The following is a 14,021-nucleotide window of genomic DNA, read 5'->3' on the forward strand; positions in this document are numbered from 1 at the left end:
TATACAGCGGGAGGCCCTGAGGTAACAGAACTGCCATAGAGTTCTGTAAAGCCTGCTGGTATCTGTTTAAAACAGTGCAATCCTGATTACATGGAATGGGATCATCCTGAGAGGACATATCCTCTGCAGCATATGACACAGAGTCCCTGGACATAGCTTAACGGAGACCACAGACACTCCACACACACAGGGAAGAGCAGACAGAGTTTCACCCCCAAGAATGGCAAGAGAGACACAGATTGGAGCCAACCCACACACAGCGCTTTTTAGGTAAAGGGAGACCCCCAACCAGCGCTGACTGTGCACCTTAATAGGTTACACAGCCTAACTAACATACCCTCTTGCTGCCATCTTCACACCGGCCCCCCGCTTGCTAGGGAGGGTCGGTGACTCATTCACCACCAATATTCTGGCTCTGTAAGGGGGTGGCGGCATGCTGCTGGGGTGAGCAATCCCCTTTGGCGGGGAACGATCCCCTCAGGAGCTCAGTGTCCTGTCAGCGGAGATAGTGGCTCAGAACCTGCAGGGCGGAGACTACTCCCTCCCTTAGTCCCACAAAGCAGGGAGGCTGTTGCCAGCAGCCTCCCTGTAAAATTATAAACTCTAAAATAAACTTTACTAAAGAAGCTCTGTAGAGCTTCCCTAGCTGTGACCGGCTCCTTCAGGCACATTTTCTAAACTGAGTCTGGTAGGAGGGGCATAGAGGGAGGAGCCAGCCCACACTCTCAAACTCTTTAAGTGCCAATGGCTCCTGGTGGACCAGTCTATACCCCATGGTAGTAATGTGGACCCCAGCATCCTCTAGGACGTAAGAGAAAGGTTGAAAATCACACTTGGCTCTAAGGTATAAAGGAGGTAGGAGCTTTCTGACAGAGGACCTGCCAGCTAACTTGCAGCAGAGAGAATAGATGCCTGTAGTCTCCATGCAGAGGAAAGTAGGAGCCTTCATTAAGTAGCCTGGGAAGAGGGGGCGCCAAAGTCTGGGGGAGGAGAGAACTGGGTGAAGAGCTCCTCCACCATGCCGACCCAGGGACTCGCCACCATTTTAACAGCATCTCCATTGCAATCCATGGGGGAGCGGAGAACCAGGTGGCCACTATGCCATCTCATCTGGCGTTCTCTGTAGAAGAGAGGTAACTGCTACTCTGTGTCAGCGCTCCACAGCGCAGGGAGCCACTTTCCTGTTGCCACCTTGCTCCGGCCATGCAGTGTCCCCGCTGTGTGCTCCAAGCACTGGCCTGTGCAGCAGACATCGTTGCCAGCGCTCCTCCCACTGCAGTAGTGGGACGGGAAGGGGAGGAGATTAAAATTTTAGTGTCCAGACTCTCCCAGTTTCACCTATACCCAACATTTTCCAGTGTTTCCTATGGATGAAAAAGGGTTGGCCTGAGACCAAACAGAAGTTTGCTAAATGGATCACCATGCTTACATCGCAGTAGGAAACCCAATTCCTTACACTGCAAAGGCAGACTATATCAGATCTACAACAGCTTCGTGAGCGGTGAGGCACAGTGATTCAGCTGACCAGCTGTGTGTTACGCAGCTCTGGTGTCATCGATCCATATTCCTCTGCAAACACATCCAATCGGTACAATTAGGTTTGCGACTCCTCTACTGCTGGAGCAACTTTGGAGCGTCTTCAGTGTTCAGAGTTCTGTGTCACTCAATAGGAGGACAGAGACAATGGGATTTTTATACTTACATTAAACATTTTTCTCTGATTCATTGGGTGGCCACTGTGTATCCACCTTTTACACTAGTTCTCCTGTTACCAAAGCTAAATGCTTTTTCAGCAAGCCACTTTTTATCTCTCCTACAGCCTATAGGAAACTATCTCCAGGGTTCAGTGTCCCCAAACATACTCCAGAAAAGAGTTTATACATCAGTATGAAAATCTCATTTAAAAATGCGTGTATGACATTTATAGTTAAATATATAGCAAATAGAATTCCGACTTACCTCAGAGGAGAGTTTGCTGGACACTGTACTCTCCAGAGAAGATGAGCAGTACAACTGTAATGTCCCTAGAACTGGCAGTGACTGGGATATAGTCAATGTGGAGAGTCGCAGTGGTCCCATCGCTATACGTGCGGTTTGCTTCAAGTGCTTTGTTAGATTCCTGCAATTAAGTCAATTAGAATTAAACTCTGGCTTGGAATGAGTATATTTTCTTAAAAAGGCAAGTCAAAATGCTTGTATTCTGAAGGCTTGTCATGAACCTAACTTAGTAGCAGAGCTAAAACATTAGTGACTTGCTGCTATTTATGTAAGCAGATTTACAGATATATGTATGAAACTAAAGTTGGTCTTCCCAGGGTGCCGCTGGGGTAAGGATTTGGGTGGAAGGAGGGGGGGGGGGGGGGGGGGGGGGGGGAGAGACGACGACTTGGGGCAGGGATGTTCAGCATGTGGCACTACAGATGCTGTGGAACACATTCCACCACACACTGCCACAGATTTGCTATTAGGGCATGCTGGGATGTGTAGTTCCACAGGAGCTGGAAGTTAAAACTCACCGACTTAGAGAAAGGTGATGCTGTTAGTACAAACGAATCAAATTTTTGCTATCACTTCCCAAATTACACTAGATAAATTAACCAGCACCTGAAAATTTACTTCTGTGGGCAATATCAAGTTGTTACAGTTACTTGCAGAACACTTTGAATAAATAGTTCACAAAAGTTTTAGTGCATTGATAGGCTGCAGTCTCATGAATACTTGATCAGAATTTATACAACTTTTCCCCTCCATATCTGTTGCTGAATATCCCAAACCAATAATACTAAAATAAGAGTTCCCTGAAAAGTGACTCCATAACAAATGTGAATAAGCATCTATTGAAAAACATCTTAAAAAAGTAACTCTATGGAAAAGATGGTGTTACAAATGACACAATGGTATTTGTTTTTTTCTTAAAAAGGTTAATAGATTTTAAAGTGGTCTAGTATTGATGGTTGCCATACGACTTAGTTGTTGTGGGTGATAAACCATAGAAAGCAGTAAAAATTAAATTTAATAATGTAGAGTTGGAAACAGGGCATTAATGTCAATGAAGGAATGTGTAAATACAGTAAGATAGGAACCAAGTGAAGAGTTATATTAATTGGACGAGACCTATACCTCCTCGCACAAATAACCCGGTATCGACCGGCATATTGCTGGGTTGACACGGGTCAGTGTGCGATGTGAAAGGGCCATGTCCAAATTCCTGGGTCGCTTGACCTGGTAATTCAACCCGGGTAATAATAGGATTTTAATACCTACCGGTAAATCCTTTTCTTGTAGTCCATAAGGGATATTGGTGAGAACTAGTACAATGGGTATAGATGGGGACCAAAGGAGCCAGTGCACGTTAAATTTCTTAAACTGGGTGTGCTGGCTCCTCCCCTCTATGCCCCCTCCCACAGGCAGTTCTAGGTAAAAACGTCCCCGAAGGAGAAAGGACATATATGAGAGAAGGAACCAGATAACAAAAGGTGGTGAGATTTACACACCAGCACACCACAACGATACAACAACCAGCAAAGGCTGGTAACAAACAGCAACAGCTGAACAGGTAACTACAGAACAAGAACCTGCAGAAAATTCAACGCAATGAGGCAGCCGCCCAATATCCCTTATGGACTATGAGAAAAGGATTTCTCTAGCATCCATAAGGGATATTGGGGAGAACTAGTACGATGGGGACATCCCAAAGCATCCAAAATGGGTGGGAACGTGCGGAGACTGCTGCAGCACCGCCTGCCCCAACTTGGTATCCTCTTTGGCCAGGGTATCAAATTTGTAGAATTTCACAAAAGTGTTCTTGCCCGACCAGGTAGCAGCTCGGCATAGTTTCAGGGCCAAGACTCCACGGGCAGCCGCCCAGGAAAAGCCCACTGATCTTGTAGAATGGGCCTTCAGAGACATAGGAACAGGTAAGGCTGCCGACACACAGCACAAACAAGGAATCCATCTTTTTGATCCGAGCCGTCCACTTGACATAGAGCTTCAAGACTCGCACAGCATCCAATGCCTCCAGAGGAGCAGAAGAATCAGAACTTGACAGAACCACAATAGGTTGATTCAGGTGAAACGCACAGACAACCTTCAGCAGGAACTGCTGTCTAGTCCTGAGCTCCGCTCTGTCCTCGTAAAAGACCAAGTATGGACTTTTACACGATAAGGACCCCAATTCTGAAACATGTCTAGCAGAAGCCAGGGCCAGTAACATCACCGTCTTCCACGTGAGGTACTTGTCTTCTACAGTCATCAGACGTTCAAACCAGGATGACTGTCGAAATTCCAACACTACATTCAAATCCCAGGGTACCGTAGGCGGCACAAAAGAATATTGTATGTGGAGTACCCCTTGCAAGGAGGTCTGAACTTTTGGCAACAGTGCCAATTTCTTCTGGAAGAAAATGGACAGAGCTGAAATCTGGACCTTAACGAAACCCAGACGTAAGCCCTTAACCACACCATCCTACAGGAAACGTAAGAAACGTTCCAAGTGGAACTCTGCAGGTGAATACGTAAGTTCCTCGCACAAGGAGACATATTTTCTACAGATATGATGATAGTGTTTTGACGTCACAGGTTTCTGGGCCTGAACCACAGTAGCAATAACCTTCTTGGAAAGGCCCTTGTGAGCTAGGATGTTCCGCCCAAACCTCCATGCCATCAAACGAAGTTGCCGTAAGTCCGGGTAGACAAACGGTCCTTGGTGAAGAAGATCTCTTCTTAACGGTAGAGGCCAAGGGTCTTCGATGGATATGTCCAGAAGATCCGCGTACCACTACCTCAGAGGCCAATCCAGGGCAATTAGAATTGCCTGGACTCCTTGATTTCTGATTCGTTTGAGCACCCTTGGGAGCAACGGAATCGGAGAAAACAGGTAGACCAGCGGGTAAGGGAAAGGCGACGTCAGTGCATCTACTGCCCTCGTCAGCTTCTTGTTGGGTCGAGAAGCCATCATGTCTATTTGTGGACAGCCCCACCGGTCGATGATCTGCTGAAACACCTGATGATGGAGACCCAACTCCCCCGAGTGTAGATTGTGACGACTCAGGAAGTCCGCTTCCCAGTTGTCCACTCCAGGAATGAAGTTTGCCGACATTGCTCTTGCGTTTCTTTCTGCCCAGAGGAGTATCTTTGACACTTCTCACATGCAGGCTCTGCTTTTTGTCCCTCATTGCCGATTGATGTACAGCACAGCTGTGGCGTTGTCCAACTGTACTTGGATCGCGTGATCCGTGACCAGAGGAGAGGCCTGAAGCAGAGCATTGTAGATCGCCCGAAGTTCCAGAATGTTAATCAGAAGTAGGGCTTCGTGGGCTGACCACCTGCCCTGGAACTGCGCTCCTTTGGTGACAGCACCCCATCCTCTCAGACTCGCATCCGTTGTGAGGAATATCCAATCTTGAATCCCAAAACTCTGTCCTTCCAGGAGATTGGAGGACTGCAGCCACCACAGGAGGGAAATCCTGGCCTGAGGTGACTGCCGTATTATCTGGTGCATCTGTAGATGTGATCTGGACCACTTTTTTAGGAGGTCCAATTGAAATGTTCTGGCATGGAATCTTCCATATTGGATCGCCTCGTATGAGGTGACCATCTTTCCCAACAATCTGATGCAGAGATGGATGGATACTCGAGCAGGTCGGAGAACTGGTTACAATGCGGACCATCTCCTGAAGTATTCTCGCTTTGTCCTCCGGGAGGAACACCTTCTGGGCCACAGTATCCAGTAACAGCCCCAGGAACAGGAGCCGCTGAGTTGGCTCCATGTGGGACTTCTGTAAATTGAGAATCCACCCATGGTGTGACAGAAGTTGGATAATGCGGTCGATACGGCGCAATAAAAGCTCCCCGGATATTGCTTTTATCAGAAGATCGTCCAGGTAAGGGACCACATTGACCCCCTGGACCCGGAGCTGGAACATCATCTCCGCCATTACCTTTGTGAATACACTCGGAGCTGTGAACAGGCCGAAGGGCAGTGCCTGGAACTGGTAGTGGTCGTCCAGCAGGGCATACCTCAGATAAGGGTTCACTATGGTATGCCGGCGGTCGGGCTCCCGGCGACCAGCATACCGGCGCCGGCTTACCGACAGTGTGGTGAGCGCAAATGAGCCCCTTGCGGGCTCGCTGCGCTCGCCGCGCTACGGGCACGGTGGCGCGCCACGCTATTTTATTCTCCCTCCAGGGGGGTCGTGGACCCCCACGAGGGAGAATAAGTGTCGGTATGCCGGCTGTCGGGATCCCGGCGCCGGTATACTGTGCGCCGGGATCCCGTCAGTCGGCATACTGAAGACCACCCCTCAGATAAGCCTGATGAGGTGGCCATATAGGATATGAAGGTAGGCGTCCTTGATATCCATGGAAACCATGAATTCCTATTCTTTCAGGCCCGCAATCACTACTCTCAAGGATTCCATTTTGAACTTGAAAACCTTTAGGTAAGGGTTCAAGGACTTTAGATTCAAAATGGGCCTTACCGAACTGTCCGGCTTCGGTACCACAAACAGGTTGGAGTAATAAGCCCTGCCTTGTTATGGTATTGGTACTGGAACAATGAAGCGGGACTGTACCAACTTTTGGATGGCCTGTTGCAACGTAATTTGCATATCCTCCAAAGCTGGTAAGCTTGATTTGAAAAAGCGGTGGGGAGGAGCACCGTCGAACTCCAGCTTGTAGCCCTGAGAAATGAGGTCCCTGACCCAGGTATCCAGGCAGGAAACCTTCCGAGACGCGGCTGAAGCAACATAGTCAAGCTCCCACCTTGAGATCCCCTCGGGGTAGGTAGGCACCGTCATGCTGAGGACTTAGTGGAAGCAGAACTGGTGCTCTGTTCCTGAGAACCAGTGCTTGCAGGTCTTTTTGTCTTACCTCTGGTGCCTCTATTCGCATTGGAGGCACCCCTGACCCTAGATCGAAATCTGTTAGACCGAAAGGACTGAACAGGCGGCCCCGGGTAGGAACGCCTAGCCGGCGGGGCCCCAGAGGGGAGAAACGTAGATTTCCCTGCACTATGGAAATTCATGTATCCAACTCAACCCCAAAGAGCCATGCCCCAGAAAAGGGGAGGGATTCCACATTGTGCTTGGATTCTGCGTCTACTATCCACTGACGCAACCACAAGGCCCTGCGCGCCGACACTGCCATGGCAGACGTCCTAGCATTAATATTGCCCATTTCCTTGAGCGAGTCACACCGGACGAGTGCAGTGTCCTGAATGTATTTCAGGAGAGTCACCGTAGTGACCAGAGGCATATCCCCGGAGAGGCCCTCCTGAATCTGAGTAGCCCACGTATGAATGGCATGGGTCATCCAGCAACCCGATATGACCGGCCTTTGCGATACACCTGGTGCTGTGTAGATAGTCTTTAGTGCAGTCTCTGTCTGTCCCCAGGGTCCTTTATGGTAAAAGGAGCCCGGGGCATGCAGCACCACCTTTTTTGACAGTCTAGAGACTGAGACGTCAACTCCCGGGGGCTCTTCCAAGAATTTCTTATCTTCAGGAGCAAATGGGAAAGTGTGCAAATATCTTTTGACACTTGGTATTTTTTGTCTGGATTTTTCCAGGATAATTTAAATAGGTTATCTAACGCTGCAGAATCAGGAAAAGTGACATTAGTCTTGTTTTGTGTAAAGAAAAACGACTGCTGTGATGCAGCGTCCTCTAGAGGGACCTTTAACACGTCCCGTATAACCAGAATGAGGGGTTTAATACCCTGAGCAGAAGCGGAATCCCCACTAACGGGATCCAAGTCATCCCCATCCTCCTGTATTTCCTCATCTGAATCAGAGAGCAGAGCAGGTAAACCATGCTTTTGTGGTCCTGAGTTAGAGGGGGAGGGGGGGGGGGGGGGGGCTGTGTAACATCTGCCCTAGCAGCTAAATCTGCAACAGCCTGTTGTAGTAGCTCAGTTTTCTGAACATTAGCAGTGAGTTTCGATGACATATCAGACATCATAGTCTTAAGAGTCACTAACCAGGATGGCTCCGGTCCCTCTGCCCTTTCACTGAGTTGTGAAGATTGGCTGCATTGTTCACATGATGCAGAATCAGATGATAAGGTAGAGAATCTGGTGTGGCATACACTGCACAGTTTGTGTTTACCCATGTTCACAGTAATCACAATGACATACACAGACAGTAATACTTAGTAAGCCTGCTCTTACTGTATGTGAGAGGAGACAGAGAGAGAGAGAGAGAGAGAGAGAGAGAAGACCAGCACACCCCAGTTATACAGCCCCAGTGAAGCTGTCGGCTTACTATATCACAGTGAAACACTAATGATTTCTGTCCTGTATAGGACACAGATTGTGTACAATAGTAGCTCTTCCCCTTTGCTACACTTGGTACCAGCTTTCCAGTGTGTCTTGCGAGTCAGCAAGCTGTGTACGCTTGCTGCTGCATTAAGCAGAGAAAGGCGCCAAAATGCCGCTGGTCCCGCTCTGAGGTAGCTCCGCCCCCACCAATGGCGCCAGAGCTACAGAGATTTTTATACTGGCAATGTCTCCTAGTTTGCTTAAAAACATCACACAAGTGCTAGTTTAAGTCACCACTAGCCAGTTTACACGGGGGGCTCTAGCGGGTCCCACCCCAGGAGGGTCCCCTATGCCGCACCCGCGTTTAGCCGCACCATGAACCGGGGCTTGTACTCACCACGTCATCTTCAGGCATTTGTTAGGGGTGTGCGGCATGCAGCGATTGCGACAGCAAAGGCGCAGTGCCCCACTGATCAAACAACCTCTCAGGACGGTGGGGAAGTGACTCTGAGTCCCCCCCCCCCCCCCCGCCCCCTAACTCCCACGGTGCAGGTATGCTGTTGCCCAGACAGCATACTGAAAATAATAAAAGTTTAAAAGAAATTGAAGAAAACCCTCTGGAGCTGCAGAGATGCACATCCTCTCCTGAGGGCCCTTTTTTCTAAACTGCCTGTGGGAGGTGGCATAGAGGGGAGGAGCCAGCACACCCAGTGAAGAAAATAAGATTTTACTTACCGATAAATCTATTTCTCGTAGTCCGTAGTGGATGCTGGGGACTCCGTCAGGACCATGGGGATTAGCGGCTCCGCAGGAGACAGGGCACAAAAATAAAGCTTTAGGATCAGGTGGTGTGCACTGGCTCCTCCCCCTATGACCCTCCTCCAAGCCTCAGTTAGGATTCTGTGCCCGGACGAGCGTACACAATAAGGAAGGATTTTGAATCCCGGGTAAGACTCATACCAGCCACACCAATCACACCGTACAACTTGTGATCTGAACCCAGTTAACAGTATGACAAACGTAGGAGCCTCTGAACAGACGGCTCACAACAATAACAACCCGATTTTTTTGTAACAATAACTATGTACAAGTATTGCAGACAATCCGCACTTGGGATGGGCGCCCAGCATCCACTACGGACTACGAGAAATAGATTTATCGGTAAGTAAAATCTTATTTTCTCGGACGTCCTAGTGGATGCTGGGGACTCCGTCAGGACCATGGGGATTATACCAAAGCTCCCAAACGGGCGGGAGAGTGCGGATGACTCTGCAGCACCGAATGAGAGAACTCCAGGTCCCCTTTAGCCAGGGTATCAAATTTGTAGAATTTTACAAACGTGTTCTCCCCCGACCACGTAGCTGCTCGGCAGAGTTGTAATGCCGAGACCCCTCGGGCAGCCGCCCAGGATGAGCCCACCTTCCTTGTGGAATGGGCCTTGACAGATTTAGGCTGTGGCAGGCCTGCCACAGAATGTGCAAGTTGAATTGTGCTACAAATCCAACGAGCAATCGTCTGCTTAGAAGCAGGAGCACCCAGCTTGTTGGGTGCATACAGTATAAACAGCGAGTCAGATTTTCTGACTCCAGCCGTCCTTGAAATATATATTTTCAATGCCCTGACAACGTCCAGCAACTTAGAATCCTCCAAATCGCTAGTAGCCGCAGGCACCACAATAGGCTGGTTCAGGTGAAACGCTGACACCACCTTAGGCAGAAACTGAGGATGCGTCCGCAGTTCTGCCCTGTCCGAATGGAAAATCAGATATGGGCTTTTATACGATAAAGCCGCCAATTCTGACACTCTCCTGGCTGAAGCCAGGGCCAGTAGCATGGTTACTTCCAAAACTACATTAAGGTCCCACGGAGCCACTGGGGGCACAACCGGGGGCTGTATATGTAGTACTCCTTTTACAAAAGTCTGGACTTCAGGAACTGAAGCCAATTCTTTCTGGAAGAAAATCGACAGGGCCGAAATTTGAACCTTAATGGACCCCAATTTGAGGCCCATAGACAATCCTGTTTGCAGGAAATGTAGGAATCGACCCAATTGAAATTCCTCCGTGGGGGCCTTCCTGGCCTCACACCACGCAACATATTTTCTCCAAATGCGGTGATAATGTTGTGCAGTCACCTCCTTCCTGGCTTTTACCAGTGTAGGAATGACCTCTTCCGGAATGCCTTTTTCCCTTAGAATTCGGCGTTCAACCGCCATGCCGTCAAACGCAGCCGCGGTGAGTCTTGGAATAGACACGGTCCCTGCTGAAGCAGGTCCCGTCTTAGAGGTAGAGGCCACGGATCTTCCGTGAGCATCTCCTGAAGTTCCGGGTACCAAGTTCTTCTTGGCCAATCCGGAGCCACGAGTATCGTTCTTACTCCCCTTTGCCGTATAATTCTCAGTACTTTTGGTATGAGAGGCAGAGGAGGAACACATACACTGACTGGAACACCCACGGTGTTACCAGAGCGTCCACAGCTATTGCCTGAGGGTCTCTTGACCTGGCGCAATACCTGTCCAGTTTTTTGTTGAGGCGAGACGCCATCATATCCACCTTTGGTTTTTCCCAACGGTTCACAATCATGTGGAAGACTTCTGGATGAAGTCCCCACTCTCCCGGGTGTAGATCGTGTCTGCTGAGGAAGTCTGCTTCCCAGTTGTCCACTCCCGGAATGAACACTGCTGACAGTGCTATCACATGATCTTCCGCCCAGCGAAGAATCCTTGCAGCTTCTGCCATTGCTCTCCTGCTTCTTGTGCCGCCCTGTCTGTTTACGTGGGCGACTGCCGTGATGTTGTCCGACTGGATCAACACCGGCTGACCCTGAAGCAGGGGTTTTGCCAGGCTTAGAGCATTGTAAATCGCTCTTAGCTCCAGTATATTTATGTGAAGAGACATCTCCAGGCTTGACCATACTCCCTGGAAGTTTCTTCCCTGTGTGACCGCTCCCCAGCCTCTCAGACTGGCATCCGTGGTCACCAGGACCCAGTCCTGTATGCCGAATCTGCGGCCCTCTAACAGATGAGCACTCTGCAACCACCACAGAAGAGACACCCTTGTCCGTGGCGATAAGGTTATCCGCTAATGCATCTGCAGATGCGATCCGGACCATTTGTCCAGCAGATCCCACTGAAAAGTTCTTGCGTGAAATCTGCCGAATGGAATCGCTTCGTAAGAAGCCACCATTTTTCCCAGGACCCTTGTGCAATGATGCACTGACACTTTTCCTGGTTTTAGGAGGTTCCCGACTAGCTCGGATAACTCCCTGGCTTTCTTCTCCGGGAGAAACACCTTTTTCTGGACTGTGTCCAGAATCATCCCTAGGAACAGCAGACGTGTCGTCGGAAACAGCTGCGGTTTTGGAATATTTAGAATCCACCCGTGCTGTCGTAGAACTACTTGAGATAGTGCTACTCCGACCTCCAACTGTTCTCTGGACCTTGCCCTTATCAGGAGATCGTCCATTTTCTTTGAAGAAGAATCATCATTTCGGCCATTACCTTGGTAAGGACCCGGGGTGCCGTGGACAATCCAACCGGCAGCGTCTGAAACTGATAGTGACAGTTCTGTACCACGAACCTGAGGTACCCTTGGTGAGAAGGGCAAATTGGGACATGGAGGTAAGCATCTGTCCCGGGACACCATATAGTCCCCTTTTTCCTGGTTCGCTATCACTGCTCTGAGTGACTCCATCTTGATTTGAACCTTTGTATGTAAGTGTTCAAATATTTCAGATTTAGAATAGGTCTCACCGAGCCGTCTGACTTCAGTACCACAATATAGTGTGGAATAATACCCCTTTCCTTGTTGTAGGAGGGGTACTTTGATTATCACCTGCTGGGAATACAGCTTGTGAATTGTTTCCACTACTGCCTCCCTGTCGGAGGGAGACGTTGGTAAAGCAGACTTCAGGAACCTGCGAGGGGGAGACGTCTCGAATTTCCAATCTGTACCCCTGGGATACTACTTGTAGGATCCAGGGGTCCACTTGCGAGTGAGCCCACTGCGTGCTGAAACTCTTGAGACGACCCCCCACCGCACCTGAGTCCGCTTGTACGGCCCCAGCGTCATGCTGAGGACTTGGCAGAAGCGGTGGAGGGCTTCTGTTCCTGGGAATGGGCTGCCTGCTGCAGTCTTCTTCCCTTTCCTCTATCCCATGGCAGATATGACTGGCCTTTTGCCCGCTTGCCCTTATGGGGACGAAAGGACTGAGGCTGAAAAGACGTTGTCTTTTTCTCCTTTATACGGCAATACTTCCATGTGCCGTTTGGAATCTGCATCACCTGACCACTGTCGTGTCCATAAACAACTTCTGGCAGATATGGACATCGCACTTACTCTTGATGCCAGAGTGCAAATATCCCTCTGTGCATCTCGCATATATAGAAATGCATCCTTTAAATGCTCTATAGTCAATAAAATACTGTCCCTGTCAAGGGTATCAATATTTTCAGTCAGGGAATCCGACCAAGCCACCCCAGCGCTGCACATCCAGGCTGAGGCGATCGCTGGTCGCAGTATAACACCAGTATGTGTGTATATACTTTTTAGGATATTTTCCAGCCTCCTATCAGCTGGCTCCTTGAGGGCGGCCGTATCTGGAGACGGTACCGCCACTTGTTTTGATAAGCGTGTGAGCGCCTTATCCACCCTAAGGGGTGTTTCCCAACGCGCCCTAACTTCTGGCGGGAAAGGGTATACCGCCAATAATTTTCTATCGGGGGAAACCCACGCATCATCACACACTTCATTTAATTTATCTGATTCAGGAAAAACTACAGGTAGTTTTTTCACACTCCACAAAATACCCTTTTTTGTGGTACTTGTAGTATCAGAAATATGTAACACCTCCTTCATTGCCCTTAACAAGTAACGTGTGGCCCTAAAAGAAAAATACGTTTGTTTCTTCACCGTCGACACTGGAGTCAGTGTCCGTGTCTGTGTCGACCGACTGAGGTAAAAAGACGTTTTAACGCCCCTGACGGTGTTTGAGACGCCTGGACAGGTACTAATTGGTTTGCCGGCCGTCTCATGTCGTCAACCGACCTTGCAGCGTGTTGACATTATCACGTAATTCCTTAAATAAGCCATCCATTCCGGTGTCGACTCCCTAGAGAGTGACATCACCATTACAGGCAATTGCTCCGCCTCCTCACCAACATCGTCCTCATACATGTCGACACACACGTACCGACACAGCACACACACAGGGAATGCTCTGATAGAGGACAGGACCCCACTAGCCCTTTGGAGAGACAGAGGGAGAGTTTGCCAGCACACACCAAAACGCTATAATTATACAGGGACAACCTTTATATAAGTGTTTTTCCCTTATAGCATCTTAATATATATAATCATATCGCCAAATAAGTGCCCCCCCTCTCTGTTTTAACCCTGTTTCTGTAGTGCAGTGCAGGGGAGAGCCTGGGAGCCTTCCCACCAGCATTTCTGTGAGGGAAAATGGCGCTGTGTGCTGAGGAGAATAGGCCCCGCCCCCTTTTCGGCGGGCTTCTTCTCCCGTTTTTCTGAGACCTGGCAGGGGTTAAATACATCCATATAGCCCCAGGGGCTATATGTGATGTATCTTTTAGCCAGTATAGGTATTTCATTGCTGCCCAGGGCGCCCCCCACCCTCAGTGACCGCTGGTGTGAAGTGTGTGACAACAATGGCGCACAGCTGCAGTGCTGTGCGCTACCTCATGAAGACTGAAAAGTCTTCTGCCGCCGGTTTCTGGACCTCTTCACTTTTCGGCATCTGCAAGGGGGTC

At 49.3% G+C, this 14,021-nt stretch overlaps 1 protein-coding gene across 2 annotated transcripts in view; it reads right to left on the bottom strand.

Annotated features, from left to right (window-relative positions):
• SMG1 (SMG1 nonsense mediated mRNA decay associated PI3K related kinase) overlaps positions 1–14,021 on the bottom strand; it is a 408,649-nt gene that overhangs the window by 171,513 nt on the left and 223,115 nt on the right. For both annotated transcript variants that reach the window (XM_063934392.1, XM_063934391.1), the window contains exon 28: positions 1,960–2,119. In XM_063934392.1, coding sequence (XP_063790462.1) covers positions 1,960–2,119 — 160 coding nt within the window. The remainder of the gene's footprint in view (positions 1–1,959; positions 2,120–14,021) is intronic.

This window comes from Pseudophryne corroboree, chromosome 7, assembly GCF_028390025.1.
Source record: "Pseudophryne corroboree isolate aPseCor3 chromosome 7, aPseCor3.hap2, whole genome shotgun sequence".
Taxonomy (NCBI): domain Eukaryota; kingdom Metazoa; phylum Chordata; class Amphibia; order Anura; family Myobatrachidae; genus Pseudophryne; species Pseudophryne corroboree.